Source organism: Diaphorina citri, unplaced genomic scaffold (genome assembly GCF_000475195.1).
Source record: "Diaphorina citri unplaced genomic scaffold, Diaci psyllid genome assembly version 1.1 scaffold64, whole genome shotgun sequence".
Lineage (NCBI taxonomy): Eukaryota > Metazoa > Arthropoda > Insecta > Hemiptera > Psyllidae > Diaphorina > Diaphorina citri.
In genome coordinates, this window is record NW_007377501.1 from 189,983 (window position 1) to 207,026 (window position 17,044).

At 39.1% G+C, this 17,044-nt stretch overlaps 1 protein-coding gene across 1 annotated transcript in view; it reads left to right on the plus strand.

Moving 5' to 3' along the window:
• Positions 1-16,668, plus strand: part of LOC103519344 (sortilin-related receptor) — a 99,977-nt gene extending 83,309 nt beyond the window's left edge. The window contains exons 12-29 of the mRNA XM_026830897.1: positions 144-369; positions 821-973; positions 2,167-2,332; positions 2,797-3,112; positions 3,430-3,796; positions 4,254-4,447; positions 5,175-5,401; positions 5,932-6,080; positions 6,563-6,842; positions 7,515-7,732; positions 9,122-9,356; positions 9,699-9,797; positions 10,008-10,163; positions 10,641-10,900; positions 11,465-11,742; positions 12,179-12,375; positions 12,862-13,068; positions 13,632-16,668. Coding sequence (XP_026686698.1) covers positions 144-369; positions 821-973; positions 2,167-2,332; positions 2,797-3,112; positions 3,430-3,796; positions 4,254-4,447; positions 5,175-5,401; positions 5,932-6,080; positions 6,563-6,842; positions 7,515-7,732; positions 9,122-9,356; positions 9,699-9,797; positions 10,008-10,163; positions 10,641-10,900; positions 11,465-11,742; positions 12,179-12,375; positions 12,862-13,068; positions 13,632-13,690 — 3,787 coding nt within the window. The 3' untranslated portion in view covers positions 13,691-16,668. The remainder of the gene's footprint in view (positions 1-143; positions 370-820; positions 974-2,166; positions 2,333-2,796; positions 3,113-3,429; positions 3,797-4,253; positions 4,448-5,174; positions 5,402-5,931; positions 6,081-6,562; positions 6,843-7,514; positions 7,733-9,121; positions 9,357-9,698; positions 9,798-10,007; positions 10,164-10,640; positions 10,901-11,464; positions 11,743-12,178; positions 12,376-12,861; positions 13,069-13,631) is intronic.
• Positions 16,669-17,044: the final 376 nt, after the last annotated feature.

Genomic DNA, 17,044 nt, shown 5'->3' on the forward strand with positions numbered 1-17,044 from the left:
TATTTACCAAATTTCATCTAAATCAAACTAACCATTTGATATGTAGATGGTTCAACAAATGATTACAACCTGGCTATAAGTACCTAAATGCAAAATCCTCAACTTAATCTTGGAATTCACCTGGATTATACTGTCTCTTCCAGCCTCATGTTCTGGACTGATTGGGCCACAGAGGACGCCAGTATTTCGAGAGCTAATCTAGACGGTTCAGAAGTTAGAAAGCTGTTTGATTCCACAATCGTCACTTGGCCTAATGGTATCACCATCGACTTCTTTGCGGATAGAATTTACTGGGTAGATGCTAAGGAAGATTATATTGCTTCGTCCAATGTTGATGGAAGCCACTTTAAGAAGATTATTTCTTCAGATGTAAGTATGGACATAGAGTCATAGAGTAATAAGTTCCTCGCTTTTTCCCTTGTTTAGACGGGGTCGGCGTTTTTTGCCAGCTTCCCAATCAGTCCTAGATAGGGTGCTCGTTTTGGGCTGACATTTGGTTTTGGCTACAAATTCACGTATTCACATCTTCTCGATTTTTGGGCTCTTTAATCGGCCTGAAGTAGTCGTACCACCTCTGACACTAACACTAGGTATTTAAAATGTGCCAAATTCGGTACTTATATTGATTTAAACTATGAAAGAGGAAACTGTACGAGTATGATGAATACTTAATTAAACCCATTTAGATTTTGTACTTGTTTTTCAAGGTAAAGTTAGAAAATCCTTAACTCTCCTCTATTCTTTTCACAACAGCAGCAGCCATCGATCGATCTCTCTATGCTTGCTAAAATTGATTTTTCCATTTAATTTGCTCCTACAGGAAAGAGTCGCTCACCCTTTCGCTGTTGGAGTGTTCAAAGACCTGATCTATTGGGACGACTGGAAAGCCAATGCCGTGTTTATGGCAGATAAGGACACGGGACACGGTATCACAACACTCATGGATCAATTGCCTGGACCTATGGATCTAAAGGTACAGAAACTTGAGCAATCGATTTCTCGTGAAAAGTTACATAGGAAAAAATTATTGGAAATTTTAAATAGGTACTGTACCTAGTGGGAACTTTTATTTTAAAATACCTAAATAATAATACATTGAAATATTTGAAGAATTGGAGATATCAATGAGAGGGATCAGAAGCAGAGAACCTTCCAACCTGAAAGCAGAAGAGAGAATGAGCTCTGATAAAAATCTAGGTCCGAAGAAACCTCCCCTTGACCCCCTATTACCAAAAATAAAAGTAGGGGGTCAGGGGAAATGTAGGTTGTTGAGGGGAGGTTTCTCTTACATTTTCACCATGGGTTTGCAGACTTCGTGGCTATTTTACTTCTTTACAGTTTTAGTTCTGGCTATCTGTGGTATCCGCGGTTTGTTCACGATATCCGTGGTTTGTTCGCGGTATCCGCGGTTTGTTCGCGGTATCCGCGGTTTGTTCGCGGTATTCGCGGTTTGTTCGCGGTATTCGCGGTTTGTTCGTGGTATCCGCGGTTTGTTCGCGGTATCCGCGGTTTGTTCGCGGTATCCGCGGTTTGTTCGCGGTATCCGCGGTTTGTTCGCGGTATCCGCGGTTTGTTCGCGGTATCCGCGGTTTGTTCGCGGTATCCGCGGTTTGTTCGCGGTATCCGCGGTTTGTTCGCGGTATCCGCGGTTTGTTCGCGGTATCCGCGGTTTGTTCGCGGTATCCGCGGTTTGTTCGCGGTATCCGCGGTTTGTTCGCGGTATCCGCGGTTTGTTCGCGGTGTCCGCGGTTTGTTCGCGGTATCCGCTGTTTGTTCGCGGTATCTGCGGTTTGTTCGCGGTATCCGCGTTTTGTTCGTGATATCCGCGGTTTGTTCGTGGTATCTTCTTCTTTTTCTTCCTCCCCATATTCTTTCTCCTCCTCCTCCTCCGCTTCTTCTTCTTCCCCTTCTTCCCCTTCCTCTTCTTCTTCTTCCTCTTCTTCTTCCCCTTCTTCTTTTTCTTCCTCCCCATATTCTTTTTCCTCCTCCGGTTTGTTCGCGGTGTCCGAGGTTTGTTCGCGATATTCGCCGTTTTTTATATATATCGGTTGTATCCGTGGTTTGTTTGCTGTATCCATGGTTTGTTCACGGAATCAGGAAAGACTGCTAGCATAAATGGATTTTTCAGACTAACAAAAAACCATATTCTCTTCTTCTCGGTTTCAGATTTTCGCTTTACAAGAAGGAACCAACAAGTGCGCCAACAAAACCCTATGTCCCTACCTGTGTTTCGCCAAACAGGATAAAGGCTATACATGTGCATGTCCTGATGGTATGATAGAGATGAATGGTGATTGCTACTGTGCGGCTAACGTGAAGCCTTTTGTTAATGGTGAGTAAAGAGACTATTCGATTCCCACCCAGGACGGATTCTATCCTAAACAGATAAGGTTCGTTCTCGGAATGGCTGGCTTTATCCTACCCTGTTCTCCTTCTCTCTTCCCTTTTGGGGTGATATGACCTTGGCAGTTACAGTTCCCTCTACCAATTCTCTTAAAAAAAGAAGAAAAAAAAAGTTCGTTTGTCTCTGTGTCTGAGTGGTCTAGAACAGTGGTTTTCAACCTAATAGTCCTAATACCTAATAGCCAACATCTGATTTAATTGCCGTTTATGTGTCGTTTTCTACCTGGGTTTGTGGGTTCCATCAATGCCCGGGCACTGACTAGGCATACCACAGGTTGAGAATCTATTAGTAGAAGCGCTTATTTATTTTATTACTATTTATTTATTATTATTTTAAATTTATTTTAATAGGAATTCCAAACTTTTCTTAATTCTAATCCACACTGATTCCAGGCACCTGTCCACAAGACGGCCACACCTGCAGCAGTACTCAGTTCACCTGTGGTAACGGCTCGTGCATTCCCCAAGGCTGGCGATGTGACGGCGATGCCGACTGTGCTGACGGCTCAGACGAGAAGTCCTGCGCGTCTAGTAGCTGCCCGGGAACGGCATTCCGATGTAATAACGGCAGCTGTATTGCCCTCTCCTGGCGATGTGACTTCCAGAAGGATTGCTCGGATGGGGAAGATGAAGAGGGGTGTACGTTTGCTAACTGTACGGCCAAACAGTTCCGCTGTAATAATGGACGGTGTATTTCCCAACGCTGGCGGTAGGTGAAATAGAATAGGTAAACCTTCTTTTTATTAACTGGATGAAACTAACCGCGGTAATGTGGTGGATAGGACGGTTGACTTCGGATCTGGAACCCAAAGGTTCGAATCCAAGTCAACTCATACAATTTATCGAGGTGTTTTAAGTCCATACTTAATTATTCTTCCTTCTTATTGTTAGGCATCCAAAGACCAAGGTTTTCAATACTTTTCTGAGCCGAGCCACTTCAAAAACTAAATAAGAAACAAACTAAACTTTCGATCCGGGTTTACACTTGACCATTTTCTTCTTTAATAATTTCATGAATAATTTCAGATGTGACATGCAAGACGACTGTCTGGATGGTTCAGACGAGGCTAGCTGCCCCACTCCCGCCACCAGCAACACGTGCGAGCCCCAGGAATTCCGATGTGAAAGCGGCCCCACCAAGTGTATTCCGGTCCCTTGGCGGTGCGACGGAGAGGCCGACTGTCTAGACCGGTCCGACGAAAAGGATTGCTCCGCCAATACGTGCGAAAGCTGGCAGTTCCAGTGTGCAGTGTCCAAACGGTGTATTTATCAGTCGTGGGTGTGTGATGGGGAGCTGGATTGTAAACACGAGGGAGACAGGAGTGATGAGATGAATTGTACAGCCACTAGGCCGCCTGAGACGAGTAGTGTGGGACCGACTAGCCTTACACCGGTAAGTAGAAAAGAATTCCTGAAAAGGTCTTTTAACCATGCTTAATTCAATTTTCCAAGTTTTATAAAGCACCAGTTTATCTTGTTTCATATAGTAACTTGACGTAAGCAACCTCCGTGGCCCAGTGGGTATCACACTAGGCTTGCACTCCAGAGGTCTCGGGTTCGATTCCCGGCGGGGCCGAATTTTTTTCGGCTCTTTGCTTGGAGTTAGGGTTGTACTCAGTTCTCGTGAAAACAATTGAGTAGCTACTTTAATCGAGTAGCGACCTTATCACAAATATCGTTCCCCAATTATTACACCCAGATAAAATTTATAACTTGGACTCGAACCACCAGCCTCCAGATCCAGAGTCCAACGCGTTGACCACTGCACCACTGAGGTTGGTATTTTAAGTGATAAGAATCACTGGAGATTGATTTGTTCCTTTAATGGATCCTCATTGCCTTTTCCCCAGGAATGTCACGACTGGATGTTCAAGTGTAGAAATCAGAAGTGTATCTCCTACACTTGGAAGTGTGATGGTGTGGATGATTGTGAAGACAATTCCGACGAAGAAGGATGCGAAGGAATTATCAACGATAATACTCCGAAGAACAGATCTCAGTCTACAGCTAAACCGGAAAAAGGTTGCGGCAAATTTGAATTCAGGTGAGTTCCGTGTGTAAAAATTAATCATCAGTATAGGGACTTTTCAAAAATGGGCATCAATGAAGGGACTTTTAAGTCTCATTCTGGCAGGATAAACAAGGTATATTCTATTCTATTATAAATGTGTTAAGCATGTTGTGTCTTATTAATTTAATGCCCAACTTTAATTTGAAGATAGGTAATCCATCCTTAAGATATTTCATATTAGGTATATTCTTAGTCATTTATTAATTATCAAACTGTGGATTATTTAACATGTATTGTAAAATTGTTATTACAAATAAAATAATAAAGTATCATTAGAAATTGCAAATGTTGGAAATCCTAAATCCTAAATGACACAAAGGAATTTTCTCAGGAGGAGGAAAAAATTGCTTTGTTTTACATACCTACACCACTATAAAATTTCAACTTCGGGCGCCTAGTTCATAGCTCGCAATAAAATCAATCTCCATATTTTTTCACTTAGCTCATTTAGGATTTTCATCATTCAAACGTTGCGTCGTTCCCCGTCATTATAGAATAGAATATACCTTGTTTATCCTGCGGTTATAGGACTGAAAAGTCCTTTTACGCCCGCAGTCTAAAAAAGGTCTCTGTTTATCTTACGCAGTCTACCCAATTTTGGCTATGGTTATTTTTGCCCCGGACAGGAATCGAAGCCGCTACCCTCCATGCTAACTACTAACTAGGCTGGCGTTTTCTCCTTTCTATTCTTATTTTTCAGATGTGACTCGGGCAAATGTATCACGGAAGCATCCGTGTGTGACGGTCTGAAAGACTGTGAAGGAGGCGAAGACGAAAAGTTCTCGTGTAATCTGAGACCTCAATGTACTCACGATCAATTTGAGTGTCGTATGACCGGAAACTGTATACCGTTGAGTCAGTTGTGTGATGGAAAACCACAGTGTCCTGACGAGTCAGATGAAATGGGCTGCTCTTATCGACATCCAAGTAAGAAAATTTTAGCCTTTCCCAATTTCCCCTCTTAGCGCGACCACGTTGACAGCCACAGGACGCTATGTATTTTAAATAGTTCTCTGCAAGAGGGGGGCCTCTGATTGAAATTTTGCTATATGTTCGATGAAAAAAAATCCAAGAATTAAAGTCTGGTCTCTCATTTATGGGAGATGTTTGCATACATGGGGGCCTATGGGTAAACACTATAGAATATTTTTTGGCAGCCAGCGTGTTGGAGTTGACAAATTGCCATCAGTGTTCAGTTTCCCGAAAGGAAATAAAGCACAATACTACACCTTTGTGGCCAAGTGGTTAGGATCACTGACCCTCAACCCGGAGGTGCAGGGCAAAAAAAAATTCACCAAACTTTTCTGTTCGCGGATAGGTTGGTGATTGCTAATTGATTGAACCGAACATTAGAGTTCTATTACTAGGGTGTCAAGCAGTTACGGTCCTTTGGGAAGTTTGTACATCCAAGTATAGGCAAAGTACTTGATTGTTATTTCCATTGTTTTTATTTGCAGCTCCAGCTGGTCCCAGCTGTTTCATGGGATACTTCCCGTGTGATGTAAGTCGATGCTTTCCCCTATCCTACATGTGTGATGGAAAACAGGAATGCTATGACGGTACAGACGAAGCCAACTGTAATGTTACCAAGGATAAGCCTTATCAGGTAAACTTGACTAAAATTTTGTGTGAATGCTCCAACTAAAGGACGGAATTAATGCCTGTTACATTCTCTTCCGTTCAACCCCTTAACCACTACACCACTGAGGTCGAGGGATATCACATCAAATCATGAATTCCTTTGTGGTAAAGCAGAGCTTTTTACATTTTTTTTGTGGATATCACAGTATTACTAAGTGCCTCTTTTAGAATAAATTTCCATACACTGGTCGCTCTCCATTAAAGTAGCTCCTCAATTATTGTCCTCACTAGGCTGAGTGAACCCCGAACTCCAAACACTGTCGAAAAACTCCAACCCCGCTGGGAATCGAACTCGGGATCTCCAGAGTGCAAGCCTATTGTGATACCCACTCGACCACGGAGGTTATTGGAAATAGGGATATTATGGTTTTTTTTACTATTAGTCCCAGATTATAGGTTCGTAATTGTAACCCCTACTACAGATTATCTGTACCTCTAATGTTTCAGGTGGAACGTCTCGGTTTAGAGAAAAAAGTTGACGAAACCGGGCTTCAAATCCACTGGTCAATGCATGACGATAAGGCAGACAGCTTCGAGTTCCTGCCCTCATTGTGTGAAGTTGGCACCAAAGATTGGATCAATGGAACGTGGGTACGCTCGAATGATTACAAATTCACCAATCTGAAAGCTTACACGTTGTACAACATAACGGTGTACGTGAGGAAGGTCAACACAACGCGGGTGGATCCTCCATCGGTGTATATTCAAGCACGAACGGCTGAAGGAGGTATGTTTAGGTGTATTTTTTTCAAGATTGTACGTTGGAACCTCTTTTGCATTACTTCAAGGCACATTTTTATATCCATGCCTATCCAAGAACGGAAAAGTTCGGTCAGAAAATCTTCGCCCTGGTTTTCGAACCCAGCACCTCGGTTCGAACCCAGCAAACCCAGCACTTCGAACCCAGTAGCCAGGTTGAGAGTCAGTGCTCTTGATCACTCAGCCACAGAGGTAGTTAAGAAGGAGGTATGTTTAGGTGTATTTTCCTTTCGGGAAACTGATCACTGACCACTTAAAAAGTGACCTCTGCTTCAATGGGAACTGAATGGATCTGTGGACAATTTTCCAGTAGTCAGTTTCTCGAAAAGGAATTCCTGCTATTGGTTATAATTTGTTGAGGGGTGTAGGTTTTAACCAACCGGTTATGATTTTGGCAGTTTCATTTATGGCAACGTCCACATTTTTAGCATGTGTGGCTTTCCTTAAAATGGTTTATAAACAGATTTTCTTTCCTTAAAATCGTTTATATTCAGATTTTCTTTCCATAAAATCGTTATATTCATATTTTCTTTCCATAAAATCGCTTATATACAGATTTGCTTTCCATAAAATCGTTTATATACACATAGTACATACAGATTTTCTAATTAGTATTCCTGGAATTTCGCTTTCGTTTCAGTGCCTACGCCTCCGTGGAACGTCACCCTGACTTTACTCAGCTCGAGCAAGCTTCGTGTGAAATGGGCCAAATCAGTTCATCCGAATGGCATACTCATGGAGTATTCGGTCTACTTGTCACCGCCGCTACCTCCACTAGAATTTGTAGTGGATTCCACGCAGACAGAAACCGTCATCGAATATCCTCAGTTCAAACCGAACGAGAATTATTCGATATGGGTAAGTGGATTATTATTATTATTATTATTATTATTATTATTATTATTATATGTGGTTGGCCCGTCCTTTGTACGGGATCAGCGTAAGAGGCATGACTTTGAAGCCCCGCCATTTTGAATCAGGATGGAATGTGACAATTTCAAGTGTCCTATGTGACCTTCAGTACTTCTTAACAACCACCAAAAATTTCATCCAAATCGGTCGATCCGTTTTTTTGTGAAAAGAGGTCAAAAACAAGTCTATCAGCGTGGTAGAGAGACATGCATACAGACAGACAGAAATGTAGTATATTAATGGAGGAACGACTTTTATGAAAAGCATTCATGCTAAGCCCTATCCATGTCCCTTTTCTAATGATACAACACGCAATACGGTCTTGTGAGCATAGAAGTCAGTGTATACCTTGCTAGCGTTAATATTACTATTATATGAATTGCATCGAAGTGCTTACGTCAGCAAAAACGCACAGTAGGTGCTCTGGCTAAGAAAATATAAAGTAGAACTTCTCTTTTTTATGTTTTAACGTTAGCCATATTACTGCTTGCGTTTTGATAACCCTTCTGTCGTGATCTACCTGAGGGTCCTGAGGTCTGAGGTTTCTGTAATGGGGAATCTTATATTATAAGAACGAGATCCATTCACAGTTCACATTTCATAGTTCACACACTGATCGCTCTATCTCTAGAACCACAACACCTAGAAAGCTGAAATTTGGTAGGAATATTCCTTTTATGGTCTAGGTGTGCAATAAGAAAGGATTTTGCGAAAATCTAAACCGATCCTTAGATATGATCAATTTTTGATCGCTAAAATCACCATAAGAAATACACAGAGTGCAGAGACTGCGGGAGAGAAAACTTTTCCTCGCTCGCCTAATATTTGAGTTTCGTTTATGTTTTTAGTTTGATAACTACAAGTTCGGCCATGCCTTTTTCACAAGTTTGGCCATGCCTCGGGATGAACTAGCGGGATTCCGGAGCGAAGCGACGGAATTCAGCTAGTGTGGTCAATAAGAACTCTTGAGGTCGGGAATATCCACTTCTTGGTTCTTATACTGTGTTCTTTTTGTGATTTTTTGCGAGGTCTTTTTGCTTCGGCGTAGAAGGCCTAATAATCTACCTACCAGGTTCCTCAGTTGCCGTGGTGGCTCAGTGGTCAAACTGAGCGCCTGGTAATCAGGGGTTCGCGGGTTCAAAATCCAAGACGTGGTTTAATTCTGAACTATTTAAGTGCGACATATATGTTCAATTTGATCGACATGGAATTTTAAGAAGAAAAAATCCATCACTTGTTTGACCACCATATCACTTCTTTGACCACTTTATCACTCATTTGACCACTATATCACTTCTTTGACACCTTGTATCACTGATACATTTTCCTCCCCAGGTCACTGCGTCAAACACGTACAAATCTCCCAACTCCAAGGTAGCCAATTTAATGATGGAGCCGTCGGTATTTTTGGAGGGCGTTCAGCATTTGCGGGCCACCAGTATTCTTCCGGCCGAAGTGATTCTGACCTGGGATAAAGTATCGGATGCAGAGGGCTATGAGATCAAGTCCCATATTCCACCGCCGTATCCCATGTTCCCGTATATTACTACCAAAGAAAACACTGTCACAGGTAAAACCGAAAAAAAAAAAAAAAAAAAAAAAAAAAAAAAAAACCCCCAAAAAAAAACAAAAAGGGGAGTTTGGAACAGATTTTTGCGTGTTTTTTGATCGTTTCGTAACAATTTTTTAGACGTAAACATTTTTAGGAATGTACCTTAATTTGACCCCCCCCCCCTCTTAGCTTTAAAAAAATCATAAGTCCGAGTCTTAACATGTCTAATACCCCTCACAACACGTCCAACATCTAGTGTCCCTCATTAGATGGGCCATTTAACACATACTTTCCTTTTGATTGTTAGATCATCTGAAGACCACCGAGAAGGAACCTGTTAACATTTTGTTCTGTTTTCAGTTTCTAATCTTGTGCCCAGAACAACGTACATGTTTGAAGTGAACGCTTTCAAGAAGAACTTCATTAGTCGCTCATCCGTGATTAGTGTAACAACAACAGGTAATTTGTGGTTTAAAAATAATAGTCCATTTTGTTACAAATAATATTAAATCAAGAAATAATACCTTTAAGATTACAAGACTTTTTGGGGGTTTAAAGTAAGGCGTAGGGGCGAACAGCCCTAAAGGATGGGTTAAGCTTCTACGGATCTAGTGAAACAAACAATATCCTGAGAAATGAGAATGACCAATATAAATTTGTCACTTTCAGGAGTACCTCTTCCTTCTATCAACGAGCTTCATGGGGAACTGGCTAAAGCTCAAGGTACCACTGTTAAGCTCAGTTGGGAAGCACCTAAAGATTCGCGTAAAATCAAATGGACCTATGGAATTTACTATGCTACTTCCATCAAAGATCTTTTCTTAGGTAAGATGTTTTGAAAATTTAACTCTCTATCTCTACACTTTTTTCTTTGTTTTGAAGAGCTTTTGTCTTCTTTCTTCTATCTTTTCAAGATTTTAACAAACTTTATTGAGCGGTTGACTTTGTATTGTCCTCTGTTCAATCTCTTTTCGGAATACGCGTAACGTTACTTATCTTCAGTGATGTATTGGGAACTGGTATATTCAACGTGCTATCGCTGCTGGCCAAGTTTACCTTTACTTGGGAGGTACACTCTACAATTTATTCACAATGGAGGCGGCGTGCTTCCTTGACTTGAAAACGACGGATGAAGTTGACGAAAGATGCTAGCACAACAACATTTATTTATTTATTTTTTAGCTAAATCCCCTTTAGGGGTGAGCTATTTTTTCTATTAGGCGCTTCAACTATGCTATTTATTTATTCATTCATTCACTAAAATAAAAGATATATTAAAAGAAATTTTAATTCAATTTCTAGGTCACAAGATTAGCACTGAGAAGCTATCATACACCATTAGAGATCTGGGGGCTTGCGAGTACTATTCATTTAGTGTAGGCATCATCGGTCCTAATGGTATAGGGCCACTGTCTGTGCCTGTGAATGTGGCTACTGAGTTCAACAATAGATCGCCACCCAAGAGAATTAACGTGATAACTCCGAACAAGGAAGACGAAACTAATGTCACCATTCGATGGTCTTCATCTTGCCCCTTCATGAGAACTCAAGTCGGCTATGTGGTGAGTTTAGTGTTTACAAATCAGAACAGGATCTTTTTCTTTTATTTTTCTTCTTCGCAATTTTCCAGGTTCAGACGGGATCGACATTTTTTGTCAGCCTCTCAATCAGCCATAAGGTGACTGCTTTTGGGCTGATATTTTGTTTGGGCTACAAAAAATTTCCAAGTGAACGCCCTTCGCACTCAACTTTTGCTGTTTCCTTAGCAAATTAGAATAGAATTTATCTCATTTGTACTTCTGAGTGCTAGGAAGAAAAACGACTGATATACTCTCAAGGATGATGTTGATTATAACCATCAATTCTTAAAGATCCCTAGCCTTCATTAAAATTCTAGAGCTCATTTAAGTAGATAGCAAAATGAAAAGTCACAAAAAAAAAAAAAAAATCGAATAAGGTCGCAGTGACACAGGGCTTAAATAGCCGATGCCCCTTCTTAAGTTGAATCTTTGTGACGAGGTGAATCTATGTTGTCGAGGCAGCGTGGACGGTTTCAGTCGACATCGATCGACGGCCATGGACTATGTGGACACAGCTTTATACCAATATCAATCCCTCGTTTTCAGATAAGTATCAACGAAACATCCCGTGGTCAAGAGACGAGCATCAAAATCCCTCCCACGAACAACACCGATCTTTCTCACAACATCCAAGTAGAATATGGAGGTGTTTACAACATTTCCATAGCTGTGGACACAATGTATGCTCAGAGCTCTGAGTCCTATGTGTTCACTGCACCTCCACTACCACCTCCACATCAGCTGACTGTCCTACCGGAGAAGAATGGAAGCTATATTATCTACTGGAAGGAGGTTGTGCTGCCTCCCAAACTCAAGAACATTCCGTGAGTATTTCATGTGTTTTTCTAGATATAAAGTCACAAAACATCTAGTGAGGTCGCAGTGACATAGGGCTTAAACAGCCGATGTGTTTTCCAAAAGGGGAAGACGACTTTCTAGGTCAGGTTTTTATTTATTTATGATACCTTGACGTTTTCCTGGATTTTGGTTAAAAAAAGTGCTAAAATGGACCAACATGAGACTGTAGATCACGGGTTTATCTCAAGGTCTACACTGTAGACTCTACAGCCTGTAACTTTGTCCAGAAGGATTTGCTGAAGGTATTAAATTATTATTTTAATTTTTCCTTTATTTGTCGAGAATTTGACCACAATAATAGTACCTAGTAGCCTACTGCTGGGGTAAAGGGACATTGTAACCCTATACGAGCAGTATAAATAAGCACTGTGATGATTAGGTATTTATTATTCCTTATTTCAGTTTCAAATACTCGGTGTTTGCTATCGAAGGCCACGACATGAACATTTACAAAGCTAAAGAGTTCCTGGTAGATTCTCCACCGTTTATAATCAGCGATGTTTATGACGGCAGAACCTACTGCTTTGCCGTACAACTAGTAACGAGTCGCGGCTTCAGATCGGCGCTGTCGGAGATATACTCATACGAGATGCCGGCAGGTAAGGAGGGCGTGGGTTCGAGCCCAGCCGAGGCATGATATTTGAGAGCGTTGAGCTTTTGGTTCTTCTGGAAAATGACCTGATAGTCAATTCCCAGCATTTGATACCACCTTTTGGTTCAGTAATCATTTGCCAGCCTAGTTAGTTGGAGGTACCAAACTCAGTGGTGTTACTGGTGTAGTGGTTAGTACTTTCGGTTTAGAATCTGGAGGTTGGCGGTTTGAGTCCAAGTTGATTTAGCGTAGCGTATTAGGCGGGGAATGACATTTGTTCCCCCGCTTAATACACTACGATTTACATATGTTTAACACAATTAAAATTATTTTTATTAGGTCAGCGACTCACTATCAGGTAGACCTGATCAAGTGTACCTGTCGTCAGGTCTACCTGATAGTGAGTGGCTGGCCTCAGACTGCGATGGTAAAGTAGCTTTTCAGCCCTATCCTAGCAGGATAAACAAACGTTTTTCTATTGATTTGTTCACAGGATCCTGGGCCAACCTTCTCACTAGCTCCAGCATGCTGAGCTTCATTCTACCCACTCTTCTCATCATTCTAACGCTGTGCGGGCTGCTCACATACTATGTGACCCGACATCGCAGACTCCAGCAGTCTTTCACGCAGTTCGCTAACAGCCACTACGACACACGGTCTGGGTCGGCGACCTTCTGCGGAGTGGACGGCTTGGCTGAGTGTAAGTTGAAAGCAAATTGGACTGCATTAAGCAGAATAATAAGTTCAAGTTTCATTATTTACAAAACTAGCATATTCTTGATTATCCCTGTAAGTAGCTTAACTCCATGCACAATAAGCCCACTCTGAGGCTTAGGTGTAGGGGCAACTCTCCCCAAGGGATGGGTTAAGCTTATACGAATCTACGAATCCCTGTAAGCACTTGTGTACTTTTACGGACCATAACTTTCTTCTTATTATTCTTGATCTAATTCACTTCATATTTCATATAAACCATCCATAAGGGGAATTACCTTTGGTTCTTTTCTGCTTAACGCTGTCCAATTTTTAATGGCCAGGACCACTGAGTTTAAACTTTGTTCAAGTTTAACTCTTAAATTAGGCAATCTGATTGGTCGATTTCACTTCTAAGCCAATCAGATTAAGCCACGAGTTTCATTTAAACCAAGTTTAAACTTAGAATTCTCGGTCATAATTAAAAAGAAAAAAAAATAATAATAATAATAATCTTTCATTAAAAAATAAAATAAATATTAAAATCAAGTAATATTTTTGTGTTTTCAGATGACGAGGAGCCTGTAATTCGAGGATTCTCAGATGATGAACCTTTAGTCATAGCTTAGAAGTTGTCTGTTAAAAGTCCGAACTTGCCCCTTTATTTCTACTTATTTTCTAAATGGTGTTTTTTTTTAATGTTTTTGGGAGAAAGGAAATTATTCTTATCTTTTCAATCCATTTTTCTCCCCTTTAGCATTCCTTCAGGGAATGTTAGCGCCGAATCCCTAATCCTTTTCCTTATAGTTTTCCCATTTCCTAGTCCTCAAAATGTAGATTTTGTATAAAAAATCTATAATTATAATCCTTTTGTACAATTTCCTTGCCCAGTTTCGTTTAATATACCTAAATTCTTATTTTTAGGCCTGGGACCCAAGCCACTACTTTACTAGATCAAACCAAATTTTAAACGGAAGTTATCATATTGGATATTCAACCCATCTGATTCTTTCCATTTACTTTTCAGTTTGAACTAGTAAAACAGTGATTGCACGCTGGCCCTGTATAAGAAATATTTTAGATGAAATTCCTATTTGAAAAAGTAACTACCTATTCCTACCCTACCTATAACCATATGGTACTGTGATAAATTGCATGATGTGTTAGTGTATACCTCCCTATTTTATCATTACGATTGTTTTAGTCATTATTATGTTCCGTTTAGTATGTATTCTGCGTTTAGTGTTTAGTAGAACTTTAACAGACCCAGGAGAAAGTGTGAGGACAGGAGAAAGAGAGAACAGGGGAAGAGAAATAATAAAGGCTGGGTCTGAAAGAGCTAAACAAATGTCTTGCACAATGGGGTCTGATTTAGTCTCTTGACAACTTTTTCGGGTAGAACCTTGCTCTCACGGGGGGGTAAAAGGACTTTTCAGTCCTACATCAGCAGGAAAAAAAAAAAAAAACGATTTATTTCTTTTGGACCAGTTTGTGCAAGACATTTTCTGTAGCATTTTTACTTTCATCTTCATTCTAGTTTAGGTTTAACATACGATTATTTTCAGTTTTATACGTACGGTATTATTTTAAGTTAGAAATTTGGTGTTTACACATATTTATAATATTTTCCCCGTAACTCGATGTTCTTCGTTGTATGAAATGTCGTGATGTCAAAGAATTAGTTTTAGACTTAGCATGATGTCAAAAATTAGTACTAAATTTAGATGAATTCAAAGAGATTTTTATTTTCTGTTTGTTACGGTCCAAACGGGTTGGTTCTATTCAGTTGCTGGCTGAAGTATCCATTTTTTCCATTTTTTTTATTTCTTCAAAATGTTACTGTAGAAAAATTAAGGAGCGATTTAACCTCGAAATAAAGATCTTCTGATTCAAAATGTTCCTATTCTAAATCATGTGGGTTTAGCAATTAAACAAGGAAAAATCGTTATGTACATTTATATATGTTGGACGTGTCTAAAGTGTATGATTTAAATTTAGGTCTTACTTTCTTTTTTCAATTTTATTTTTGTTGTTAATTGGTAAATTTCACCGCTCCTGAATTGTAAAAAAGTAGCCTTTGACTGGCTGAACTGAGTTTGAAACTAGAATATTGTAAATACAGCCTAGGTAAGCAACTCCCTAGAAAGCCAAAATGTAAAATGAAGGAAAAAAATGATCTCTTGTACATTTATTAGCAGGTATTTTAAGATTTGTGTTTATGAGTAGTGGAAATATTTTCCTGACTGAGTTGATGCCAGTACCTTGTCAACTGTACTGAATAAATAGTTGATAGCTTTTGTATGGAAGGGAGATAATGTCATTAAAAGAAGTTGATTTTATATTATTATTTAAGTTCTGGTGTTGTTAGTGTAGCAGAATTGTGTTCAAGAAATTGGGATGTTTCAAAATCTTTGCTGAATGAGATGCATTAGGATTTTATCTAAGACCGGTGAATATCTTGGCATTGCATTTTTTTTTTTTTTTTTTTTTTTTTTTTTTTTTTTTTTTTTTTTTGCAGCTAGTGTTGCGTGGTCTGTTTTGATAAAAAGAAGTTTTTCTATTTTTTTAGTGATGAAAAGCATTTAGAGTTGTTCTTGTACAAAGAAAATTGTCGTGTATAATAATTGGTAGTAGAATTACATGATAAACATAATATTATGTTTTTATGGCGAAATTTGTAAAATTTGGCAATAATTAGCCTGGTTTGTCTAAGGTACATATTTGTATTTTTTTAAACATTTTTATTATTTTCTTTTTTACTTTCAACCATAACTATCTATGAATTATTTATTATTTATAATTATCTTTTTTTACCATGTGGGTAGTTTAAGGGTCGGGGTGAACCACAGTTATTATTTTCCTTATTTTCAAATTTATCTCCAACGACATTGTGGAATATACTTGAAAAATATATGTACCATTTATAACGAATTATTACAAATAAAACATTAATCTATTCGATTCTCATCTAAAATATATGTACATACGAATGGTTTTGAGGCAGAGTGGACCTCCAAAAAAGAAAGCGTTTCGAGATGAATGGAGTTAAAGTTTAGGACTAGTGTAAGTTTGAATAAAGACAGCCATTTTGTTTTTACTCTCATTTCAACACTAAAGTGAAGTTAGCAACCAATTAAAAAATAAAAATAAGATCTTTTCGCGCTCTTTCCAATGATATAGATAACTCAGAGTCAATTTTTGGAGTTAGTCCACTCTACCTCTAAGCCATTCATACGATCTAAGATCAAAATAACAGACATTAAATTTAATGGAAACTTTGTCAAGAGGATGGACATCTCCAAATTCAGGGAGAGTAACAGACTAGACTATGAAAGTGAGGTTAAATATTTAATGTTTTGATAATACGACAAATAGTGACTGTGGTTTTGGACCTCATCGTATAGTTTTTAGTTTCATTAGATCAATTTCCTTGTGTACCCTATCCATCTATGTTCTAATTGTTCTACGCTATATCTACCTATCGTCATTTAGCTCAGTCAATTTACGTTTTTTTACCTACCGTTCTTCATTACGAAAATGGATTGAGATTATTATTATTATTATTATTTAGTATACTATGTTTTTATTCATATTCTACCTATACGACTCTTATCTACCTATCAATATTATATCACGTTGTATTGGTGTTTTCAATATTTATAATTAAAGGGGGAGTAGATTTGTACAATTCAGAATGGTCGTCAGTCCATCTGAATTGTACATTGATGTAAAAAAATAAAGAAGTTTGTATTGTATGTTATTTCTTTTTCACAGGAACAAAAGCATGTCTGTTAAATATGAGAAAAAGGTACCTTTTCATAATATTGTGCATCTTCTGTAACACATACACATACATAGATGGGTACGTAATACGTATATCCAAATACGTGTCATGTACATATTGTACATACATACTACATACATGTATGTAGAACAAAAAAATCAAATTTAATACAGAATTGACGTATAGGACTTGAAATAAA